Source organism: Nanorana parkeri, unplaced genomic scaffold (genome assembly GCF_000935625.1).
Source record: "Nanorana parkeri isolate BGI_ZX_2015 unplaced genomic scaffold, ASM93562v1 scaffold1130, whole genome shotgun sequence".
In the NCBI taxonomy this organism is placed as follows: Eukaryota; Metazoa; Chordata; class Amphibia; order Anura; family Dicroglossidae; genus Nanorana; species Nanorana parkeri.
Window position 1 is genome coordinate 147,944 of NW_017307398.1, and position 25,284 is coordinate 173,227.

At 41.6% G+C, this 25,284-nt stretch overlaps 1 protein-coding gene across 1 annotated transcript in view; it reads left to right on the top strand.

Moving 5' to 3' along the window:
* The first annotated feature begins 8,108 nt into the window (after positions 1-8,108).
* UGGT2 (UDP-glucose glycoprotein glucosyltransferase 2) overlaps positions 8,109-25,284 on the top strand; it is a 214,568-nt gene continuing 197,392 nt past the window's right edge. The window contains 6 exon segments of the mRNA XM_018568049.1: positions 8,109-8,220; positions 11,092-11,174; positions 14,578-14,708; positions 21,998-22,110; positions 22,198-22,372; positions 23,635-23,731. Coding sequence (XP_018423551.1) covers positions 11,153-11,174; positions 14,578-14,708; positions 21,998-22,110; positions 22,198-22,372; positions 23,635-23,731 — 538 coding nt within the window. The 5' untranslated portion in view covers positions 8,109-8,220; positions 11,092-11,152.

Below are 25,284 nucleotides of genomic sequence, written 5' to 3' on the forward strand. Positions count from 1 at the left end.
AGCCAAATGCCGCTCGGCGGCATTCGGCTATTCTCTCACTGCTGTTCGGGATCTTTCAGAATAGCCCGAACAGCAGTGTGAAGCCTGCCGGAGGTTCGGCTCAGCCGATCCAGATGTTGGATCGGCTGAGTCAAACTCCTTCTGCACTTCGGGTCAGCCGAACATGCTGAGCATGTTCGGCTGATCCGAAGCCACACGAAGCAAGCCGATGTACGGCTGATTTCAGCCGATGTACGGCTGAAATCAGCCGTACCAGCCTGAAGTGAATAGCCGAACAGTGCTCGGCTCACTTCACTTCTGATCGGTCATTCACTCGGCTGCCCTCGGCAGCTTTGTGAATAGACCCCTTAGTAGGGATTAGAGTCATTAATAGAGGCATTTTTGCAGATCGCACTGGACCGTAACACATGCACTAATGTGACACGCGTTTGGGTGCCGGCGATTGCACTGCGGGAGGGGGGCGTGGCTACAGTGCCATTGACTTCACTGCAGGTTTTGTTCCAGAGCGTTCCAGAGGCCGCATGCTCTGGAACGCACTCTTTATGGTGTGAACCGGCCTTCAGGACTGGAAGGTGTGCAGAGGGTCTCAGGAGGGGAAGGTGTGCGGAGGGTCTCAGGAGGGGAAGGTGTGCGGAGGGTCTCAGGAGGGGGTGATGTGTGGCGGAAGCACTGTAAACAGGCGCCATGTGGTTCCCAAGAAGGCTGCCAAGAGGTTGCCAGTAAGTGCAGTACCTAAGGCGTAAGTTTTTGGTATCAGAGCATTTGCTTGAGTACTGGTATCGGTATCAGTGCATCACATCACTAGTAGGTACAAATTTTTGTAAAATGTTCTTTATTGCAATAAAAAACTGTATAAAGTCAACAACGGCTGCAGCTTGTTCCCACGGTACTGTAATACTGAGGATATGCAGTATATAGAGGCTGGTAAAGCACACAGACCCTGGTCTCATTAAGATTTTATATACATGAACACTTGTTTTGCTAGCTTTGTATTGAATGATAGGGCACTAAACCAGGTAAGACAGTGAGGGGAATTTATCAAAACTGGAGCAGAATAAACACAGAGCAGTTGCCCATGGCAACCAATTATTATTATAATACAGGATTTATATAGCGCCATCAGTTTGTGCAGAGCTTCACAATATAATGAAGACATTACAATCACAATACAATTCAAGACAAGATGGTAAGGAGGGCCCTGCCCGTGAGGGCTTACAATCTAAAAGGGAGGTGGGAAGTGACACATGAGGAGGTAGCTGTGTGGGGATGAATTGTTTGAGTTACCTTTTATCTTTCATTTTCAAAGCTCACCTGAAAAAACTGAAGAGAGAAGCTGTCGTGGGGGCAGGGGTGCCCTCTTACCTGGGGTCCGGAAGGTGCAACGGAGATCCTAGGGTCCTTCCTGGGCTGAATTGGTGCCCGGCGGCAGGCTGCAGGTGTGCACATGAGCGCATGCATGACATGCGTGCGCGACGTGCGCATGTGGCACTGCCGTGGCTTCTTAGTCGCTTCAGGTGCTGGTCATTGCCGAGGAGGGCCTTGCGAGCACTCCTTCTCTCCCAGCCGTCCCATTGGTCCGCAGGGACCTGTGGCTTCCTGGTTGCCCAGACAACGGGGGCGTATACTGAATATGCAATACCTTCAGTATTTAAGTCTAACAGGGATCAGCTACAGCTCTTGTTGATGTGATAAAGTTTTAGATTACAATAAAGAAAACCTTGAAGATGTATCTACAAGATGTTGATTCTACAAGACCTTACTTTGCTGGGATACTGGGTGTTATTGATGGAGTGAGATGTTCCTTTTTGTTGGTATAACACTTCTTGTTCTTTGTCCTTCTTTCGTCATTCTTCTTGGTCTTCATTCAGTTTTCTTCATACTCTTCTTCTTTCTTGTTGGTCTTCATTATTTTTTCTTCATACTCTTCTACATTCTTCTAGAAGTTTTTAGCTAATAAAAGACACCTACAAATCATAAATATAAAAAAAGTATAAGAAATGAGCAGCAATCACTATACATAATGGTGGACGCCAAGCCTGTCCTCGTAGTCCTTGGTTCATATTTGTAAATTCTTGCTAATTTTAAGAATCTCTCCATTCAAGGAATCCTCTTAAGCAATACTTACCACAAACTGGGTCTGTATGTAGATGATATGTTCTTATACACATCAAACCCTCAGATTTGATTCCATCAGCTCCTGATTGAATTTACTCATTTTGTAACTTTAAGTAATTTTAAATTAAATAATCCATATCCAATATTCTGAATATTTCTTTATCAGAATAGCACCTTCTCCAATATCGTTTGTGTATTTTAGGCAAGACCAGGCGCTCTCTTACTTAGGGGTCCAGATTCCCTCATGCCTTTCACATCCATACACTTTGAAATAGCTTCCTTTTCTTCTGAAAACTCTGAAGCACCTTAAAGAGTTGTCTGATCTCTGACAACCTTACCCTGGTTTCTTTATTTATTTCAAGCATTAAAGGCATGTGGTGCAAAGAGTGATGTGATTCTCTGCATTTGTAGACCACCCAGCCCAAATGGGAGGCTAAGGGGACACAAAAGGGAAAGAGGACCCCGTGTCATCACATGACCAATCTAAAGACTTTGGAAAATGTGAGTATTCAAGCATAAAATCCATAACATAAAGCCAGTGGGGGGGCAACAAAGGGAGGAGGGGGGATGATTTGCAGGGGAAACATGAAGACTGGAGTTGAGCTTCAATAATCTACCTATTCTCATGTAATGGTTTTAAGATGTTTCCGTTACATCACAAATTTAAATTAAAATGCACAATAATGAAAAGATAAAAATATAAGCCAAGGAAGACGTGATTGGCCAAAATATTGAATAATACACTCAGTGTCAGTGCTGCAAAGTAAGCTCTATTTTCAAGGAAATTAAAAACGGAATGGAAGACTGAAACAGAGCTAGTGTTGTGGTGAAAAGGTTATGAAATTCCGAATTGTTTCAGCATACATTATTCATGTCAATAACTTTACCATCTCAGCAGTATAATCATTTGCTTGATGCTTCTGAACATAAATATTTAGTGTAGCCACACAATGTGTATCTTCAAAGATCATTTCTTCTGCAATAGCAACCAAATCTTTATCTTAATCAATGGTGCATACACAAGAGTATGGCAGCACTTAACATGTGGAAAAGAAATGTATTTTAAGTCAAAAGAGAGATTAGCAATTTTCTGAACCATTCTCAACATGATTTACGGTTACATTGTTTTAGGCATTGTATCTGTTCTAGTTTGTCAACTTCTATTTTCCATTTAAATGAACCTGCAATAGCTAGGTGTTCTATTTCCTATTCTGCAATCATGAAATTTGCAATGAAACTATTCTAGTATTTGCCAAAATTCAAAAAGATTTTTTATTATCCTTAGCACCTATGTATGTACAATATTGCTGGTGTTTAGCTTTCTTATTCACATCTACCTATTAGGTAGTTCTTTAAAACAGAACTCCAGGAATTATCTTTTTTGGGGAATTAATATTGACTTTGTTTGGCTCAAAGTAAGTATCCATATATGATATCTTGAGGACCACTGGGAGTGCTGAAAATCACTGTAGTATATACCGCATATATATATATAATGATAGCCGTGATTTTCCAGGTGGGGTTTCAGCGGCTTCCCCTCTGCACACTGAGCACAGGAAGTCTTTTCGGTTGGCAACGCTACCATTCAGAGAACAACTTGTAATTTCTGAGGTTGATGCCACATCTTCTACCTCATCCTATCACAGAACCCCTCCTTATGTATTTCTTCTGTGTATTTAGCTGGGGTTCAGCTTTAATCTGATCATGCTCACCCAGATCCATAAGTCCCTGTTCACACCAAAGCATACCCGGAGCAGCGCGTTTGTGTGTGTTTTTTCTCGTGCTTGCTGTGCATTTCAATGTGGTGCCAAAAACACAACAAACGCAGGAAAGTAGCTCATGTAGCAGATTCTGCTACAGGCATCTCACTTATTTTCACGTGCATTCGTGCGGCCTGCAGCCGGGTGCCACTATTGGAGGGGTGCCGCCAAAATGACTGACAGTCATTTTGGTGTCACCCCTATAAAAAGTTGGGCACGTATCAAGAGCCCGACAGTGTCAGGAGAGAGGAGGGGACCCGGCGGCATACCTCATCCCGCCGGGTGAACGTCCCCTCCTCTCTCTGCCGGCGTGCATCACTAAGATGGCCACTGGCAGGCGTCAATACGACGACCGAGCATGCGCGATGATGTCAACGCGCACGCACGTTGCAACGTCAGGAGCATGATGAAGTCACGGCGAAATGTAACCTGGTCTTCGCTCCGGGTCTCACCCAGCCACGGGACGCCCCTGGGGTTAGGTTCCTCCTTAAAGTTCCTGCCAGACCTTAAGGGTCTGGTATGACTTTTGGGGGGAACCACACACTTTTTTTTTCTTTATAAATGTCATTTTTGCTGCAGAAAGTTCTTATAGATTGTGCAGATGCGTCAGTTTACAGGCAGTTTAAGGGGACCCCCCAGGCACGATATTTAAAGGGATTTTTCATTTTTATTGTTCCCCTTTAAGTAATGTTAAAATCACTGCTCCTTTAAAGCCTTCAAAATGGGGTCATTTGGTTTTCAAAGTTCTAGCCCCATAGACTTGCATTGAGTTCGAACTTTTTCCATGTTCTAAAGTTCGAATTCGAACCGAAGACGGGGTTGTTCGGCCCATCACTAATGGCAAGTAATGGCATCGCAAGCATATTGCACCCTTTTGGTGCACTTCCTGAATTTGCATCAAAGTGTGCATTTTTTTGCCACATTTGTTGCGCATTCACAGAATGGCTAAGTGTGAACAGGAATGAAAAAGTTGTGTCACAGCGCTGAAGGTTAAGTAAATTAAATTGGTTAAAAGTGTAATCGTGTAATCCGTGATTACATTAAATAAATTAATTAAATCAAGTGTTCACATAAAAAAGTGTGTAGAATAGAAGCGTGTTTAACACAGCTTATAAAGAGTTAAGCAAAACCCAACATCATTTGTTATATAGCAAATGGAACAAACTAAAGTAAAGATTGACAACTAAAGTGTGAAATAACAATGAATATCTAGAGTTAAATTGTGTCACAAAATAAAGGTAGCACATATGTGGAAAAAAGTCGTGACAAATTAAATTGATCTCAAGTAAAACAAATAATAATAAGTTTGTCAATCAGTGATCTGTATCAAAAAGTTCTGATAGTCACACAGTGGCAAATGTAACAAAGTGAAATATGTTTTTATCGATCTAAATAGATCTATTAACGGTAATCTTGCAGAAAAAGGTATCAGAACAAAATATCAGAAAAAATATATCAAAAAACGAAAGACAAAAAATCTTGCAGAGAAGACCTCAAAGGACGGGGAAAAACAATGTTCAAGAAGTCAGAAAAGAAAACACAAGGCAGATAGTAGTGGATTTTTTTTTCGGTTTAGTCAGCAGCCCCCTTATAGATGGGTACTCACCAGAGTGCAGTGAGCAAATGAATATTTGGAATAGCGGCAGTCCGGTCCACGATCCTGTTCAAATTTAAACTCAGTTCTTCCCGCGTTGGAGATTGGCCAGGAGGGAGTTTTAACTCTGTAGTGCTGGAGATGTCCAGCGTACACCGAAGGCTATTCCTCCTAGATGCGATGTCAGCGAACCATCTCTCAGTGATCCCCGTGGTAAAAAATTAAGAAGAAAGAGCCTTCATGGTGCAGTAAATAAAAGCATTCAAGTTTATTAAAACATATAATCTCTCAGTGATCCCCGCGGTAAAAAATTAAGAAGAAAGAGCCTTCATGGTGCAGTAAATAAAAGCATTCAAGTTTATTAAAACATATAGTAACTCACATATAAAGTATAAAAAGTCCGGCCGGCAAAACAGCTCAAAAACCGCTATGTAGACTCCCTGTTTGCAAATGACTCTGCCTTTTTTTAAGGGACTTAAGGTCAATAGCCTGTGCCCTGTAACTTTCTCCCTCGTCACCAATCACATTCAAAGTTACAAGGCAGCGCGGTGGGTAGGCGTAAGGCTAGGTTCACACCTAGGCGACACCTCACCGCACGGCAATCGTGCACAATTCCGGTCAGGAGTCGCCAAGGTGTGATCTGATCGCGTTGTGGGTGCCATTATTTTCTAATTGCACCCAAGTCACGCCGGACGGATCGCAGCTGCGCGTCGTGTATCGCTAAAAAAAGGTACTTGTACCTTTTTTCTGCAATTGCCGTGCGGATGTCACGCCATTGAAATCAATGGGGCCGCGCGGCAGTCGCTGCCTGCATTGTACAGGACAGCGCAATCGCGGGATGCGCGCCTCGGGTGTCGTGCGGTGTAGTGCAGGTGTGAACCTAGCCTAAGGGGGGGGAGCGGGTGACTATCAGGGATATGATCAGGAATGAGCAAATGGTGGTATGTGTTTGCTCACTTCCTGATCAATAGAGCCGACCTGTGACAGTCTCATTGTCACAGGTCGGCTCTATGAGGATAAGTGTAATTCACTCACCTCATAGTTCTCCTTTAAGCTGTTTTCTATCCAAAAAATCTGATTTTATCGTGTGTGCAAAAATTAGGAAATGTCTTTGGATGGCAAGTGGTTAAAGGGCCATTCATTTTGATCTTATTTGTGGCCAGAGTCCTGCTTTAAGGTGCGTTTGTGACACTCTTCAGGTGTGTCCGTGTTCTTTTAACTAAATTTCGGATCATCCGAATTTTGTTCAAAATGAAACTAAATCGGATACGTGACTTTTTTCTGACCAATCAGAAAACCCCGTCCGAAACTAAAACGAAATCCAGAAAGATCCGAACAAAATAAACTCAAAAGAACAAAACAAAACAAATGTTTTTGCCAGCATACGTCTAGTGAAAATAAATGCTAATTTTATTATTTAAAAAGCTTTACAAACATGACATGGGGTACTAAAACTGGAGCAAACAGAAACTAAAAGCTGTTCATATTAACCAATCACACTGAAGGGAATTTATCATACCTGGAGCAGACAAAATCTAGATTAGTTATCCATGGCAACCAATCAGCTTCTCTCTTACATTTTCAAATCTTAATTGAACAAACTGAAGAGAGAAGCGGATTGGTTACTATGGGTAACTGTCCATTCTGTCTGCTCCAGTAGTGATAATTTCCCCCCATTCTGTCTTTAGCTTGTTCAGTTAAAGTAGAACTCTGGGGAAAACTTGTATTAACCCTTGCTGTGGGGCTACCCCTGAACTGCAAGGGTTATCTGCTTGTTTTAGTCTAGGGAGGAAAATAAAGTTGTACTCACCCTATCCTCCAAGTCAGCTGGATCCTGCAGCCCTCCCTCCAGCCTCCCTCCTCTGCTGTATGTCCCATGGCGTCCTCATGTCCTATGCACTGTGTATTGAATGTGATGAGTCAGGGATCACTGCAGCAGAGGGGGAGAGAGGCTGCAGGGACCGGTCTAAGAGCAAGCCGGCTCCCAGGATCAGGTGAGTACAACTTTATTTAATTCTCTAGACCAAAACCAGCAGTTAACCCTTGCAGTGCAGGGGTAGACCCAATACAAGTGTTAAAATACGTTTTGCCCAGAGTTCTGCTTTAAAATTCAAAGCTATAAGCTGATTGGTCGCCATTTCGGGCTGCTGCAGATTTTAGTAAAGGGACTATCAAGAATGGATGTGTAGAACTGAATTGGGATGTGACTGGGAAGCTGATAAAAGTGACCCTTTCCTAGGTCAGGATCTGATAAGACCCCCTCCATCCAGCACAAGGGGATCATAGCACCTCCCCCCACCATGCACAGCGCTGACGTCCCCCGGGATCTACGTGTCCCAATTCTCCAACACACAGCAGCCTCTGGAAGATGACAGCTGCCGCCCTGTGATTGGTGGAAGAACAGAGGCTAACGGCTCCGCTCCGCCAATAGCAGCCCTCGAGCTGACGTCACGCGGCGAGGGTCTTGCACACCAGTCTGGGGTTCCCGGAAGCGGCTGGATGCTGAGTATCCTGTACAGAGCGGGATCAGTGCGCTGTGCCGGGGACGGAGGCTGGGCTGTGTGTAGTGTGCGGGCATTGTGGGCATAGTGCACTGACCGAGCAGCCCTTCTTCCAGCCTGTAGCTGCCATGTCTGCCCTGCACTGCGCTCTCCTCCTCCTCTCCTGTATCATTACACAGGCTGCAGCCAAGGGAGTGACAACAAGCCTGGCTGCCAAGTGGCCAGAGAGCCCGTTATTGCTGGAGGCCAGGTGTGGTAAACGACTGTCACTGAATGGTAGTCATCTCTGCCATTGTCAATGTATAGCATTAGATGCTGTGTGCCTTGCATGTTCTATTGTGCCCATTCTAACCACGGCTTCTTTCACTTCATGGCCCCCCACCACTTTAATTGGATCATGGAAAACAGCTTGTCTCCAGTGGTGATGCAGATTCAGCGCATAGTGAACGCTCCTCACGCTTTTTTCGTCATTAATGAGTCACCAGCCTTGGGTTGGGACTTGGGAGCGATTTTCTACATTGCTGTTCTTGAACGCCGCACTGCGTGTTATTGGTTTTTGATGCCTCTCTGCGTACCATGCCAAACTTTTCCATGATCGTGGTTGTAAAAGTTGTTTTTTGGACGTTTAAGGATAGAAAAAGCGTGAGAGATCTGCTTTTTGTTGCCATTGGAAACAAGCACCAAAGCTATCCATACGTTATTAGAATTTCCCTCAATTGAAAGGAATGTATGAACAATGGGTAGCCCCACCGGCCCGAGTGTCAAAAATTGTTGGGCGAGCAGTGAGTACAGCCAATCGCTGTCCGGGGAACTCTGACAGCTGCGGGTGCTGGCTATCAGAATACAATTGTAGGATTCCTCCACCCGCAATGTTTAGCATGGATGGAGGAATCTGTTAGGAGTCTATTAAGCTGACCATACACTAAACATTTCTTTTAGATCTACCACCAACTAAGGCATGCAAGGACCTGTCTGATTGGATTGTATATAGTGGTCCTCATATTACATAGTTTTCATCATCCTAAAGGAGATTGTCCAATCAGATTGTATATGGTATGACCAGCTTAAGTGTATAATCAGTAGATACAGGTTTTTGTGTTTTGCTTCTCACATTGATTTTTTGCAGATTTTCAGGTGCATTGATTGAATTGTAAATGAAATCCTATTCGGCAGTATACACTTTGTAAGTGACACGTATGATGGTGGTAGATGATACTAAAACAATGCTTCCATGGGCAGGTACTGTGTATATGTGTTGTGTCGGATCATTTGATATCCCCTTTTATTGAGAGCAGTAGTAAGGCTGCAATGGCTCATCACCGTCAGAAAAACCAAAGTCTAAAGTGTAAAGCTAAATATGATGGGGCTCCCCTAATGTCTGGGGCCACAGGTAGCTACCGATTGTGCCTTTTGTATAATTCATTGCTGGCTTGTAGCAGAGAGACAGAAACAATATATACTAATTTTGGGTGTTAGTAAACCTGCTACTGTTTGTTGGCTGCATTGTGATGAAATCAGCATTATCCACTGTAAGGCCCCTTTCCCATGTGAGCTGAGAGTCTTTGAATGTCTTTAAGATGTGGGGTTTTTTTTCTAAGCGTTTACACAGGAAATTTTGCATGTTTTTGAGTTTGTTTTTAGGCTTGAGCTGTCTTTCATTTTTTTTTTTTTTAATCCAATGGAAATCTAGTTACTAGGCAAAAAAAGCATTACAAACATGCATTTCTCTCCCGTTCATTGAAGGACACAGGGCAACAGATCGTAGATCCTGAATGGTAGGGTATATCGCCACCTGCAGGAGTAGGACGATCATCTTATTAAAATCTACTGGAGCCGAAAAGAGCAACTCTGCCACAAAAGAAGCTTGTGTAGTTTTTTTGGGGGACAAGCTTTAAAGTGGCACTAAACTCAGGAGTTCAATCTTAAAAATACACTCAAGTACCTTTTTAATTATTAACAAAAATGTATCTTATTTGTGTATCACTCGGCTGTAGATTGTCAAATCATCTCTGACTTCATGCTGACACTGTCCTTCCTTCTGGAAGGCGGCTAACTTTGTTCCCCATGGTGCCTGTGTGTGTTGTAAAGTAGTCACCACTCCAAGTTCACTCCTGTGATGGACTACAATCTAACGTACAAATTAGTAAACTAAACATGGATTGTAGTCCATCACAGGAGCGAGCTTGGGGCAGTGGCTATATTACAACACACACAGGGACCATGGGGAAGAAAAGTAGCCACCCTCCAGAAGGAAGGACAGTGTCAGCACCAATTCAGAGATGATTTGAGGATCTACAGCCGAGTGATACACAAATAAGTTACATGTTTGTGAATAGTTAAGGTACCTGGATGGATTTTTAAGATTTAACTCCTGAGTTCAGTGTCACTTTAAGTGACGGTGTGCCCTGGCACCACTGAATATAATGCAAAACCTGGTCTTAAGTGTTAAAGCGCTTCTGGTGATGCTGCAAATTACTTGGGTATGAATGGGACCTATGTGACTCTACAACAATTTGCAGTCTGTTAAGCCGAGTACACACAGTTATATTTTCTTTGTTAAAACTGTCTGCTCAACAAAGAAAATATAACCTATTTCTCTATCAACGCTTTCAAGTGTGGTTGACAGAATCTCCTGCTGTTTCTATTTCTGTTGGCTGCTGTCAGAATACCCTTGCAGCTGATTGGCTGCTAGCTCCATTCGGCTGAGAATTTTCCAACCTGCTACTTCGATCAGCCGGGCGGAAGTATGCTGACAGCAGCACCCACTATGCGAATTTTGAGAACCAGCCGAAATTTGCACAGTGTATTCCCATCTTGATTTGTCAAGTCACCATGGAACAGAAACAATACAAAACTGTTTTGTGTAGAAGTGCTTTATTTGTTTCTACAAACTGCTGTCAGCCCTCAGTGTTTACAGTGTTACTAATTCATCATATAACTGTTATCTTTTATCCCTTCACAGCAATGTGACAGGCAGCATTGAAATACCAGAATCTTTGCTTAACTCTTTGCAGGCTGTTTTCCTTTACCGTATGTCTAATTTATGGTTTATGTGACATGTCAATGAAAGCTGATATTCATTATTTCTGAAGATTCTTGCTTTTCTTTTTCCTCTTTCCAGCGAGTTTATTGCAGAGGAAGGAAATGATAAGTTTTGGCAGTTTTTGGGAACCGTGCAAGAGATGACTATTTATAAAAACAAAGGTAATTTAAATAATTATCAGCTTATTAGGAGCAAATATTTGTGGGATATCGTGCTGACACCAGCAGTTTTACCAGAACTGGTACTGGACTCGTGTGGCGGTGCAGTTTTACCAGAACTGGTACTGGACTCGTGTGGCGGTGCAGTTTTACCAGAACTGGTACTGGACTCGTGTGGAGGTGCAGTTTTACTAGAACTGGTACTGGACTCGTGTGGCGGTGCAGTTTTACCAGAACTGGTACTGGACTCGTGTGGCGGTGCAGTATTACTAGAACTGGTACTGGACTCGTGTGGTGGTGCAGTTTTACCAGAACTGGTACTGGACTCGTGTGGCGGTGCAGTTCTACCAGAACTCGTACTGGACTTTGATTTCTGGGGGTCTAAAGAGATTATTGTAGGTTACTGGCTACTTAAAGGGCAGCTGAAGTCAAAAGTTTTCCTCTTAGTTTTGGATGGAGTGGAGAGGGATTAGAACCTCTCTCAGGGCTTTATTGTTGTTTGTGTCCCTGTTAGGGAGAGTGACCTCTTTATTTTTCCTGGTAACTGTTATTACTGAAAGTGAAAGAAAATACCATATTGTTATGAAATCTTCCAATGGGGACACTTGCTCTGGGAACCTGCTGACCACCAGGGATTTCTTCACATTGGAGGGATTTCCTCTTGCTTCTTCCTGTGGCTATCAGACTGGAAGTAAAGGGAAATCTCCCCAATGGGACACCGATGACTTATAAAAAAATCTGACAGGGACTATAACCTTCCCTTATGCCGTATTCACACCTGTGTGTTCCGTAAATGCGCGCTAAAGCGTTCATTATGTGCACGTTTACAGAAATGTGGCCAAGTGCGCTTGCGGTGCCTTTAATTTCTAATGGCAACCTAAACGCAGCCAGAAAGATGCACGTCCTTGCTCTGCATCAGCACACGTGAAAACACGCACAAACGCAGAATAAAAAAATGCTGGGCGTACCGCAACACCCCCTCCCACACCAGAACGCATGGAGGGTTGCTCTATCCAATCCAGTTGGTTACAGCCACAAACCGAACCGGAACGCACTTGATGTGGTGTGAAAGGGGCCCTAAGAACTGTCTGGGACTTGATTTGGGACATGACTACTTCCTGGATTGGCACTAATTAGATGGGATAATATTAATTATGGCAAATTATCTTCAAGGAGGAGACCTCCTTGCAGGTTTCTGAGGTGAGGCTTTCTGCTAAAGCAAGCGTGACCTGCAAACGTATGCTGTCCCCTACCTGTCCCTGTTATATTTGTTTTGATTAGCCACTTGTTCAGTTTTAGGGCTCATGTACATGGGCGTAATTAAATACTCATATCTACCATGGATCTTGCTGTCAACAAGATCCAGCATGAAAAATTTGTGTAATGACGCATACAGCATTTAGAAGTGTACGCGCATAAATTAATTCCAGTACCTAGAATATTCATTTATTCTAGCCACTAGAATGAATTTACACAAGTACACTCATATGCGCGTGCAAATTACACAAGTACCCTTCTCCACGAATGCAGGTTTGGGGTATTTTTTTATGTCCCTGAATGCTTATCTATCTTATGGATCTAAATAGAGTAAACTCCCCGTTATCTGGCATCCACAGGGATTGGTAGATTCTGGATAAACGTGGTTTCTGGTTGTTTGAGAGTTATTATTAAAAAGAGGTCCAACTTATGCCATACCCCATACTATACAATAACATAAACTCTGTATTGACTTCATATTGATATTGAAATGCAGTAATCAAAAGCAAATTAAGACAAATAGATGCGCAATCATTTCCAGGATAATACATGCCACAGATCAGTGAGTAGACGGGGGATTTTTTTTCTGGTTACATGAGAGTTCTGGTTAGTTGAATACCGGGTATCAGAGTTTACTGTATTATAATGTGCATGGACACATTGGATATTGTAGAACTGCATTCATAGGCATTAAAGACCCTGAAAACACTACAGATCTAAGTGTCGTTTTTCAGTCCATGTGCATCAGGCCTAAGCCTACGCCAAATGCAAACCTAAGATCACGGATGAATCTTAGGGACTGTAAGGTGACAGAGGCTACCTTTCTCATTACAGGCAGTGTCCTGTCATTAATGTGCATGTATACATTTACATATTCCTGTCGATTTGTTAAAAATGAAATCTATTTGCTAAAACTATAATATTTATGACACGCAGTCGTTCAATGTTATTGCTGTAACTATTATAAATGTTAAAGAAGAAAATCCCTCAATTCATTTGTTCAGTCTTGGGTGATCAAGTGACGCCGGATGGAAGAGTTTGCTCGGACGCAGACAGGATCCATCCTGTCAGTGTACGAGTACGGACACCCGCACGAACGTGCAGTTCGGGTGAGCGTAGAGAAGAACAGACTGCTGTGTGTGGTCACGCACCAACTGCCCGTTGTGAAAAAAGCGGACGGACAGCAAAGTCCCATTGGCTGGTAGGGAGGTCAGCATCTTTCTCCTTGCTGACTCCCTCCGTACTGTGAATGCAGAAGTGATGTGTATTGCATCACTTCCGCATTCACCTGCCAGTCATCTGGCTGCTATAGCCAGAGAAGAAGCTGATGAAGCAGATCTCTGCTTCATCAGCTTCTTTTGGGGTCCCCAGGTGATATTAGAGGTTTTAGAGACTCCTAATGTCTCCATAAAGACCTGTCGGTGTGCCTTTGCTATTATATAAGGGGATTGTTATCCCCTTATGTGATAGCAATAACAATAAGTGTAAAAAAAACATAAAAGTCACATAAAAAAGTAAAAAAAAAAGACCAAAAGTACCCACCCCCACTTTTACGCACATATAAATGTAAATACATGTTTGATGCGCCAGCGTGCAAAAACGACAATTGCGCTACACATGTTACATATGTGAGTGCAATAATTGTAGGGCCATCAATAACTGATAACACTAAACTGATGAGCGGTGAAAAGTTTTAAAGCGTCGCCTATAGCCAATTTTTGGTATTGTAGTTTTTTGAGGTTCCGCGCGCGCAATATAATAAGGCTTGACATGTTTGGTGTCCTTTTACCCGATGTGACCCCGCCTTTTATATTTTACCAAACCAATTAATAATAAATGTTTTAGAATTTAATATAGGAGAAACAGTTTTTTGTAAAAAATGTTTGGTCATTTTTAAAGTTAGTAAAAAAATAACCCCAGTGGTGAATAAATATCACCAAAAGAAAGCTCTATCTGTCCCCAAAAAAGGGTATAAAATTAATTTCAGTACAGTGTTGCATGACAATAAATGTCAGTCAAAGTATCGCAGTGCTGAATACTTAAAAATGGCCTGGCAGGAAGGGGGTTTAACACCGCGGACTTCAAGTGGTTAATATACAAGATCACATTTATGAGTGTTTTGTTTATCATTTCTATTTGTATTTTTCAGACTCTGAACACTCCTATTACAGCCTAATACTTAAGAAAGCTGGCCAGTTTCTGTCAGACCTTCAGCTCACGTTGCTGAAATTTGCCTTTTCCATAAGGGCATACTCTCCCACTGTTCAGATGTTTCAACAGGTAATCTATCTTGTTATTCTTCTACTACTGGTAAAGCTTGATTGATATGTGCTTCTCATTTCTTGCTATAAACATGTACCTTGAATTGGTCTGTTCTAAGAAACTTTTATTCATTCTTGCAGTGGAGCTACCACTGCACTGCAAGGGTTAACTGCTTGTTTTTGTCTAGGTGCTGAAAGAAAAAAAGTTATACTCACTCAATCCTCTCAGACAGCTTGCTCTTAGACCAGTCCTTTCAGCCTCGCTCCCCCTCCACTGCAGCAATCGAAGGATCCTTAAGTCATCATGTTTAATACACTGGGAGGAATTTATCAAAACTGGAGCAGACAAAATCTGGAGCAGATTTGCACTGCAATCAATGAGCTTCTCTGTCTCCTTTTCAAATTGTACCTGAGCAAACTAAAGACAGGTGCTGATTGGTTGCCATGGGCAACTGCTCCAGATTTTGTCTGCTCCAGTTTTGATAAATTCCCCCCACTGTATATAGGATCTAAGGACGCTGAAGGACATACATTCGCTGCAGCGTAGGAGGAGACAAGTTGGTGGGAATGCTGTGGCAGCCGGCTAGCTCCGAGGAGTGGATGAGCATCATTTTTTTTTATTTATTTTAGTCCCTAGACAAACATGAGAAGTTAACCCTTGCAGTGTGAGGGTAGCCTCACTGCACGGGTCAAGGCCGTGACACACTGCACGCGAAGCCGTGCAGAGCGAAGCAAAGCTATCCGGCACGGAGCTTTGCGTGCAGTCAGATGATTGACTGCACCTTCAGCCAATTGGCTCGTGCTTAACAACCGGCCAGACGGCGCATCCCGTCGCGCCGGTTTATACGCACGAGCCGATTGGCTGAAGTTGAAATTGTTCATCTCGGCACGCTCAGCTCCGCGAGCTCTCGCCAACTGAGACACACTGCACGCAAAGGCAGCGCGCCACCGCTACGCGCTGCTTCGCCTACAGTGTGTCGCGGCCTTTAATAATTTTTTTTAGAGTTCTTCTTTGATAACTTTATGATTTATCCATATACATGTGACTTTCATTGTTTTTCTAAACCCTCACTCTTACTCTTTACTTATTCTTTATGAAATTCAGTGATTTCATTTCTGTTCTATTGCATATGTTTTTTCTTGTATATGTTTATTCCTTATTCCAGTAGCTATATTTCTTCCAGCTTTCTCCCATTATTTTATTATTCTGGATTTTCCTCTGTCCTTGTCCTATGTCCGGTCATTTTATCTAGCCGTGTATTGTTGTCATGTAATGGACATGATGTATCCTTGCACTACACATTCAGTGATGTTCAGCAGCCAAGGATCAAGCAAAACTTTGCTGGCTACAGACTACTTGTCTCTTTGCCACACACTAGAAATTTGTGTTTTACAGTTCATCTGTTTCAGAACATCACATTTCTGTCCTGTATATGTGAAGGGAGGACTTTTGGTATTCTTTGAAAATGCAGCAAGGAAACCCACACTGTACTTTTATGTTGTATCCTTGATTACCAAATAACTGTGAGCAAAAGCTTTTAACTCTAGACACTCAGCCTACAAATGTGTAAATAGTAATGTTTGGTCATGTACATGTTCCATCTAGATTGATTTCCAGCATTTTAGAGTGCTGCCCTGAAACATTTTTACATTTTATTTATTTTTTTTGCCTTACCTGGTTTTTATCCAACCTACTCTCCCCAACAAACTAATTAAATTTGTCAATAAAAGCTTTCCATTTTCATTCCTTCCCTTTTTAAGACCCGATGTTGTCATCACTGGGTCTCTGTGCTGCTCTATGCAATGCAGGAAGAGGCAGGGAGGAGCTGGCAAGATGCTGTACATAGCTTTCTGAGAACATCCTAACAGCTCAGTACTCCTACTTGAGAGCCCTTAAAAGAGAACTATGGGGTAAGTGTTTTTCCCCATAGTTCTCCTCAGGGTCACGGGAGGACATAAACTAGCATCCTCCCGTGACCCAAAGCTCAGCTGTAGCTTGCGGTATACTGAGACCGCCGCAGCCGGGACGGATCCCGGCATTACTGTCGAGATCCACCCAGCTGTGTGATAGCTGGCTCTGCCTAGCTAGAGGCAGAGCCTGCTCTACCTGCCCCTCCCCCGTCCGTTCCTCCAGTCAGCGCTAGAGGATCGGAGCGGGGAGAGAAATCCCTGCAGGGAGCTGTGAGTGACAGCTCTCTGTAGGGACAGGATGGAGAAGTGAGCGACGGTATGTGTTCGCTCACTTCCCGATCTATTGAGCCGACGTGTGACAGTTTCATTGTCGCACGTCAGCTCTAACTATGAGGTTGAGTGTTTTCCACTCACCTCATATTTCTCTTTTAATCCTGATGAAGTAGTAAGCTGTAGGGTTGCAACCAATTAATCGATAATGAGAATAGTTGTCAACTATTCTTATCGATTAGTTGGATCCCCTAGCTCTCTCCTCCACACTGGGAGGGGGGCACAGCAAGCAGTGGGCGGGTGCAATAGCCAGCCTGCTATTGCCTGTTGCAATTTGAAATGGCCAATAGCAGGCTGGCTATTGCAGCAGCCCACTACCTGCTCTATTTACATTCAGCAGCTGTCTGTGGAATCTTGCCACTGGCAGCTGTCATTCCCTGGCTGAAGATATTCAAGCACCATGTGCTTACAATACATATATTTCAAAAAAAATTTTGTTTCTGCCTGACAAATTCTGCTGCGGGAGGTGCGTTGCAGTGTCATTCATTTTAATGGCACCCCAAACGCGCCTCCCACCTACAGTGTGATCATGTGCACTGGAACGCACGGTACTGCAATGCCGTGCAATTGCAAAAAATTGTGCCTGCAGCTTTATTTTGAAGTAAACTTTGTTTGTAACACTACATTTGTTTATTTTCTTAAGTTAAGTATGGCATTTCTATCATCTTTTTTAATCGAAAAAATTATCGCCCAACTAAACGATTATGAAAATAACCATTAGTGGCAGCCCTAGTAAGCTATCTCTTAGGAGGAGTTATGCCTTGATGTGTAGATGTTGTTTTGGAGGAGTGGGTGTTGGTAAGCAGACTGCATTTGCATGCATGCCACCCTAGATAGCGTCCGCATGTGATGCTGAACCTCCATGATTGAAACTCCACCCCTGGTAGACCAGGACAATAAAACTTTAAAGGAAAGAGATAGTAGATAATGCTGGATGTTCTCCAGCTAGCAATTGAGGGGGGATCTATTAGACTTGCTGCAGCTGCTAATGCACACTGTGATAAGCTTGCAGTGTATAGTGCAATCAGAGTAAGCAATGACAGTGCGTTAGGGGAGCCAGTACAACTGTGCAAGACTGCAGGTAAGGCTGGAGTTCAGCTCTAAATACTGACACTGATATGTCACAAATACTGTCTGAAATCTAGCAGGGTTATTCACAAAAGGGTGAAGAGTTTGGAGAAGACAGGAGAAGTGAACAATCTTGGCCAAAATAGCTGTTTTGGACAAATGCTCCAATGCAGCTCACTTTCCAGTTCAGCTATGTTGTCCTAGATTGTGCACTTCTGCCTTCTCCAAACTCTACACCCTTTTCTGAATAGCCCTGTAAATGGTTGCATCAAGTTACCTCATTAGGTATTGTAGTTGGTCTTTACACCACCCTAATAAATAAATCTGTTTTTATTCCAAGAATGCGGATTTTTTTATGCACTAGTCGCAGAATCTAATTGTTGAAACGCACAATGTTGGTTACAGTGTAGAATTTTTTTTGTAGTACTCACAAAGTGTTTGGCATTTCTATGTAAGCTCAAAACGGCTATTCTAGTTAATTCATATTGTAATGTATAACTGCTGCGTGGCAACAGCTGGGCAGGTTGTTGGCTTGTTCTAAAGAACTGTGTGCCGTATAAAGAGCTGCTCGATATCTGGCAATCTTTTATCAGCAAACTGTAAGTTGTGCATCAGACTTACAACGTTTACATCATATCTGCAGTAACTATTTTATAATTTTTTTTTTACTGGCATGTTCTCCCTGTACTTACATGGGTTTCCCTTGGGTACTCCTGTTTCTTACCATATTCCAAAGACATGCTGGTAGAATAATTGGCTATTGTATAACTTGGCCCTATGTGCGTGTATGTATCCATGTGTGGTAGATTGCAAGCTCCTTAGGGGCAGGGCTTGATGTAAATTTACAGCATGTAAACCGCTGAGTAAGTTGTCAGCACTATGAAAATGCCTACAATAATTAAATAACTGCCAACCACAAAGCCAACTTGTCACATTGACAGTTTAGACCAAGACTTTATGTCCCAGTAAATCTCCCTAGTGACAATAAAATTCTGGCAGAGGCTTTAACCTTTCCCTCCTGTATGTAAATTTCTGGATACTCGACAATTTTGCTGATAGTAGCTCCAAATTAAGGGTAACCCATGGGTATTTACTTTTAAATTCTGAAAATTGATGTTGGCATTGTTGGTGTGGTAGCACTGACAAACATTTTGTAGTACCTGAACCTTTAAAAAGAAGTACATTTTGGTATTTGCCATTGACTCTTACAACATATGTAACGTATGTAATGTTTTAATGTAAATGAAAAACTTTATTGATCCTGACCTCAAAACAAAAGCCTAACCAAAAAGAACATGACATCAATATTACTTTCGTACAAAAATGTCCTATGACAAAGTAAATTAATATATCAGCTACAAGGTTTGGCACCACCTAAGAGTCAGTATGAGTTTTATGTCTGCTTTGAATACAGAATATTTACACTGCATGACTCAATTGCAGGCCTGTCTTGATAATATGGCATAAAATCTGTGAGTAAAAGTTCAGGTCCATTAGAGAAAAAATAAATTAAAATTAAATATATATATATGTGTTTATCACATACATGTAATGTGTATATGGCAAACTTGCTTCACACAGAGGCCCAAAGCCCCACTTGTTTGAAATGGTTGGATGTATTATAGATCATCATAATACATCATAAATATGATTTATAACCAGTTTGCAGAGCCATTTATCCTGTGAATCTCCATAGACATTCGTTCTGTGTGACTGGAGGCACAGATGAATGTTCTTAGTATATTTTCTTTTTAAGGTCGAATGTGATCTCCGGTAAATACCACATTATGGCCACTAGATGGAGCTGAGAAGCAGGAAAGAAGTATTTCTATCTAGTGACCCTTAAAATGGGCCATAAACCTTAAGGCTCTCCCCAGCACTTATCTAGTGTGTCTTTAACATTTAAACGTCCCAACCAGTTTTCTCACACAGTTCAGTTGAGGAGGGGGGTGTAAATAGTTGCAGCAAAGCAGAGTGACTAGTAGCCTGGAATAAAAACTACTATTTCAATGAGTTCTTGACAGCGATGCACCGAAATTTCGGCCGATAAAACATATCGGCCGAAAATTGCACTTTTGTCAATATGCCAAAAGTGCCAACTTTCGTCTGAAATTGCGGTGCAGGCCTGGTTTTTCTTCTCCCCGCTCGGTGCTGTTCGGTGTCCCCTCTGACAGCGCAGCGTCCACCAGGGAGGAGAGAAACTGTCAGAGAAGGCCTAGTGGTGCGGGGGAGGAGAGCAATGTGAGCGGCCGGCGTGTCACAAGAGGTGGGGCTCTCCTCCCGCACCACCCCTCTTAGCCTCCTGTGACAGATCAGGATGGCGATCAGTGTGGGGGCGGAGATAGCTGTCACAGCAGGCCAGGCCGGCGCTGCAGAGGAGGAGTACCCTGTCAGAGGAGATCGAGCTCTCCTCTCTGCACCGCTTGCTCAGCCTCCTGTAACAGCGAGTCAGGAATGGGAGCGGGTACAAGCAGTCAGTGATCGCTGAGTGTTTGTACATAATTGAGGACACGGTATGTATACTGTGTCCCCAATTATGAATGAATGGGAAGTGATCTACTTCTCTTCCTGTTCATTCATGATTGTGGATATATTAAACATACAATGTCCTCATGTTATAAATGAACAGGAACTCTCAGTATAGAAGATTCCTGTTCATTTATAACATAGGCTGCAGAAAGAGACTCTGTCCTCAATCTCTTTTTCTATTCTGAAAGGGAAATATCAGGGGTTTGTTTGGATCCCTGAAGCTCCTTAAAGTACGGTAAAAAAAAATTTGTAATAAATAAAAATAAACTATAAAAGAAAGTTTATAAAACATACAATATTTTTTTTTTTTTTTTTAAAAGGTTAAAAAAAAAACTATTTTTCTGTTCTAGCCTGACATTTTTCTTTCTTTTTCCATATTTTTTGGTTTTAAAAATTTAATTTCGATGCGCCTCTACTTCTTGCTTGCTCTACCAGCACTTGCGGCATGCACAAAGGTAGTGATTGTCCATACATACACATTATCTAATTACCATCCAGAATCTGTAGATTAATGTTGCTCGGCATGATACCCTCAGCTGAGGGAAGATTAATCTACATTCCCATTCACAAGTAGGGAGAAGAAGAAGCAGCACAAGGACAACTCCTCACAAGGAACATCCTAAAAGGAGAAAGCAGAGTGACAGAGAGATAAGCTCATCCCTGTGCTTTCTTCTTTCCTGTCCAGCCATAGGTGAGTCCATGACAACCTGGGTTCAGTAAAGAGGAATAAATGATGCTGGTCGTTCTTCAACCTGTAAGACTGAGAACATGTAGTGGCATAAAATAAGTACTGTGGGGGGAGCTCCACATTAAGTGAGTATTGCAGCAAAAGCTGATTTATTATTTTTTAATTAGTCATTATTATTTTTTTGACTAGTGTTCTGCTTTTTAAGATTTGGGCCAGCAGTCAGAGGAGAAGGGTCAGGATGGGGAACCCTGAGGTGCCTCTGAGGAAAAAAGGTTCTCTATAAAAGTGGAGAACTTCTCTATAGATACCAGCCAGATGGAATCTTTTTATTCACTGAGATAATGTAACAGGAAATGACAATTCATTAATGTAGGCAAGTTCTCCACTTAGGCAAAATAGGCTTATTTAAGTTGCACAACTCTTCAGTCTTCCTACTTAGTGTGTTTTAATGTACAGTGAATAATTCACCGCCAGTGTATGTTTGGTGACTGTCCCATTCACTGCTATATAAATATTCTTCATGTTCTATCTCATTAAATTGCTTTCATACCTATAACCGGATTATTATATGATATTTGCACATACATATGCATTAAAATTGTCTTTTTCTCAAGCTACCACATACATATGTTTGTTTATGCTTACCCTGACACAACATTCTAGCCTCAGTAGCACTCTCCAAAATTAATCAAATGCGAGCTTTCAATCAGGAAATACACAATCATTTGAAGATGAAATGCAATTAAAGCATTTTGTTAAAAATGTAATTATTAACATTCTAGATTGCATTTGATGAGCCTCCTCCAGAAGGTTGCAGCACATTTGTCTCTATCCATGGAAGTCACACCTGCAAGGCAAGTCAGGTTAAGAAACTCTTGAAGGATGCACTGGAGAGGTGAATGTAATTTTAAGTGTCAATATTTGTGGGTATGTTTACTCAGTGCAGTATAGAAAATCAAATAATGTTACTGCTGTTTTTTAGGCCAAGACCTTACTTGTATAAAGGAGACCATGTATTCCATACGCTAACTAAGACTGCTCCAGTAGTCATTCTCTATGCTGAAGTCGGCACCAAAGCGTTTGCTACATTCCATAAATTGCTGATTGAAAAGGCAGAAAATGGGGAGATAATCTATGTCCTCCGACATTACATACAGGTATGTAAGTTGTAATTTTTAGTGCATCTAAAACCAAAACATTTTTTTTTAGATGGAGTGGAGTAGGATTACAATTCCTGTTCAGTATTATTGCCGAAGGAGAGAGTCCTTCACTTCCTATCTGTTAAAAGTTTGCCCCCAGGACAGGAAGTGAGCGAAGTCTCTCTACTAGCAACAAAGAAGTACATTTCTTTTTTAAATTATTTAAATGCTAGAACTTTTGTCAATTTTTTATTGTTGTGTTTTTCCCTGGTGCAGATTTTCCCAGAACAGAACATGAGAAGCAATATCTAATGGAGACAGATTGCAAAATAAACTTGATACTGTTCTAACCTTTCCCCTTTTTTTTTATCCAAACCCAAAAAAAAGTTTTGGGTATAAAGGTTCTAACCTTTCCCAATTCTATTCAATACATGAAAAATTAAAAGTAACGTGTGTTATACACATATGACCCTCATTTAATTATTGATTGGTGTTACTTATGATAATCATCTAAAAGAAGCATTTCCTTGAAGAATTATTGAGACTGTCATTGCTGAACTCTACTTTCCAATATACTAGTAGCCTGGCTGCCAGGTTGACCCTGTTGTATCAGTGTTTCTGAGTTGTTAACCCAGAAAAAAATGTGTATCCAAGCATGTTTGTATTCAATTTGACTTTCCTGTAATGCATACTTATTCCAGCGAGTCAGAAAGTATTTAAGCCAATGCATCCCTAAATCAGCCAAATGGGTAGCGTTTTAAGAAGGTTAGCTTATGTCTTGCTATAGTCTATAATGAAAGTTTTTATTGGTGTTTGCTAATGGAAGATGTCATTGGTAGATATTCTACTCCTTTTATTTTAGTGCCTGGATATTCCACAGCACTTAGATGAGCACTGAACTGTTCACATCAGTTTGTGGCCCCAAAGAAGCTTACAGTCTGTGTGTCTAACACACACGTGCGCACATGAAGCAAGTTGATCTCCCAGTTGGGATGCACCGATACTAGTATCTGAAAAATAAATATCTGTACTCGACACCAAAGAACCGGTATAGGTGCATCCCTATCTCCCAGTTATATTTTGGATTGTGTGAGGAAAACAGGAATGATATAGAAACATAAGGCGACATAAAAATTCTATAGACATAGCATTCTTTGAAATTGTACCATGGAACCCACTATAAAGACATTTTAAGATAAACTGCTTGCTTTAGTATTATAATTTTTTTAAAGAACAACAATTCTATTTCTTTTTTTTTTTTATATACTTGTCAATATTAGAGGCCAAGTTCAAGGAAAATGAACCTGTCGGGCTATGGTGTAGAACTTGCTATCAAAGACACAGAGTATAAGGCAATGGATGATACTCAGGCTGCAGGTATGCTGACTATGGAAAGTTGGATATATTGAAGCTGCAATAGTTAAACCATTTTAATTAAACAATAGTTAAATTACACACCTACTTCAGATATATACCGTACTGCTTTTAATACCTGAGCTTATTCTCTGATATATGAGTACATGGTCGCTAGATCATTAGTAAACATTATGGCGTCCTTTCAGTAAGTCACGTGAAATTAGGAATTGGTGTTTAAATGTGCTGCAATTAGAGCTGCTGCAATTGGTGTTGATTCAAACATCTAAATAAAATGTTCAGGTTTTTATTTATTCTTCAAGGATCGCTCTCTCTCTCGACCTCTGGAACACAAGCCGTCCAGCTCCCTGCATTCAGGGATGTGGTGTTGCATTGAAGTCATTGGCACCGCAGCCAAGCTCCCCGCCTGCAGTGCAGTCGCTCGGAACGCAGGCACATTAGTGCCAGCATTGTAGTCCAGTGCGATCTGCAAAAATGCTGCAAGCACTATTTTTGCAGATTGCACTGGACTACAATGCTGGCACTAATGGACTGCCACGCCCCCTCCCACCCAACCCTGAGGCCGAACACTCTGGAACGCAGACTTTGTGGTGTGAACTGGCCCTCTCTTTTGGCTGTCTCGTCTCGCTCTCTCCCCTGCCTCGCTCTCTCTTCTTTCTCTCTGCTGTCTCTCGTCTTTCATTTTTTTTCATTTCTGTTTATTGCCTTTTCTTTTATTTCCTCCTCTTTTAATTTTTTCAATATAGCTGTAATGGTTACACTGCTGTAGTGAAAAAATAAAATCATACTGTAAGAAAGGAAGGTGTGATATCAATGTAAATATATATACTGTGTGTGCGTGCGTGTGTATATATGTATCATTCAATGATGATAAAGATAGTTTAATATTTATATAAAACTTTGAAAGAGCTATGATTAACAAACTGAGAAGGTCGAAAGAGAAAATGTTTTATTCTGAAGAGAACCGTTCTCAACAGAGTAATAGTCAGAAAGAGAAAATGTACATGATTATGTATAAAGATCATGTGGCAGTAAAGGTTACCATTCTGTACCATACTGTTACTGTAGGCAAACTTGTCTACGCAAAGCACACTGAATGTAATGCCATAGCATTCTGGGCTAATGTTTCAGAGATCAATGTCCTTTTCAAGGTTGTTGCTGCCTTTTCCTAGTCTATTTTGTTTAGCATTTTTGGGTGAAATGAGAATATATATATTCAGTACTTTAATATTGAGGTTTTGGATGGAGTCCAAAACCTCAATATTAAAGTACTGAAAGGGAATTTTAAAAACTCATAAATGGAAAACATTTGACCAAGTTCCAACATTTATGACACCCCACTCACCCCCCAAAAAAACTTTCTCTTACTTTAAGTGGTAAACTCTATCATGTTGATTAGTATTGCTTCTGACCTGAAGAAGAAAGGTTAACTCTTGAAAGCTTGTCTTTTAAATATGATGTTAGTCCAATAAAAAAGGTATCATTACTGCAATACTTTTTTTTTTTTACATCTTGTCTACTAGACTAATACGGCTTACCCATTCACATTACAATAT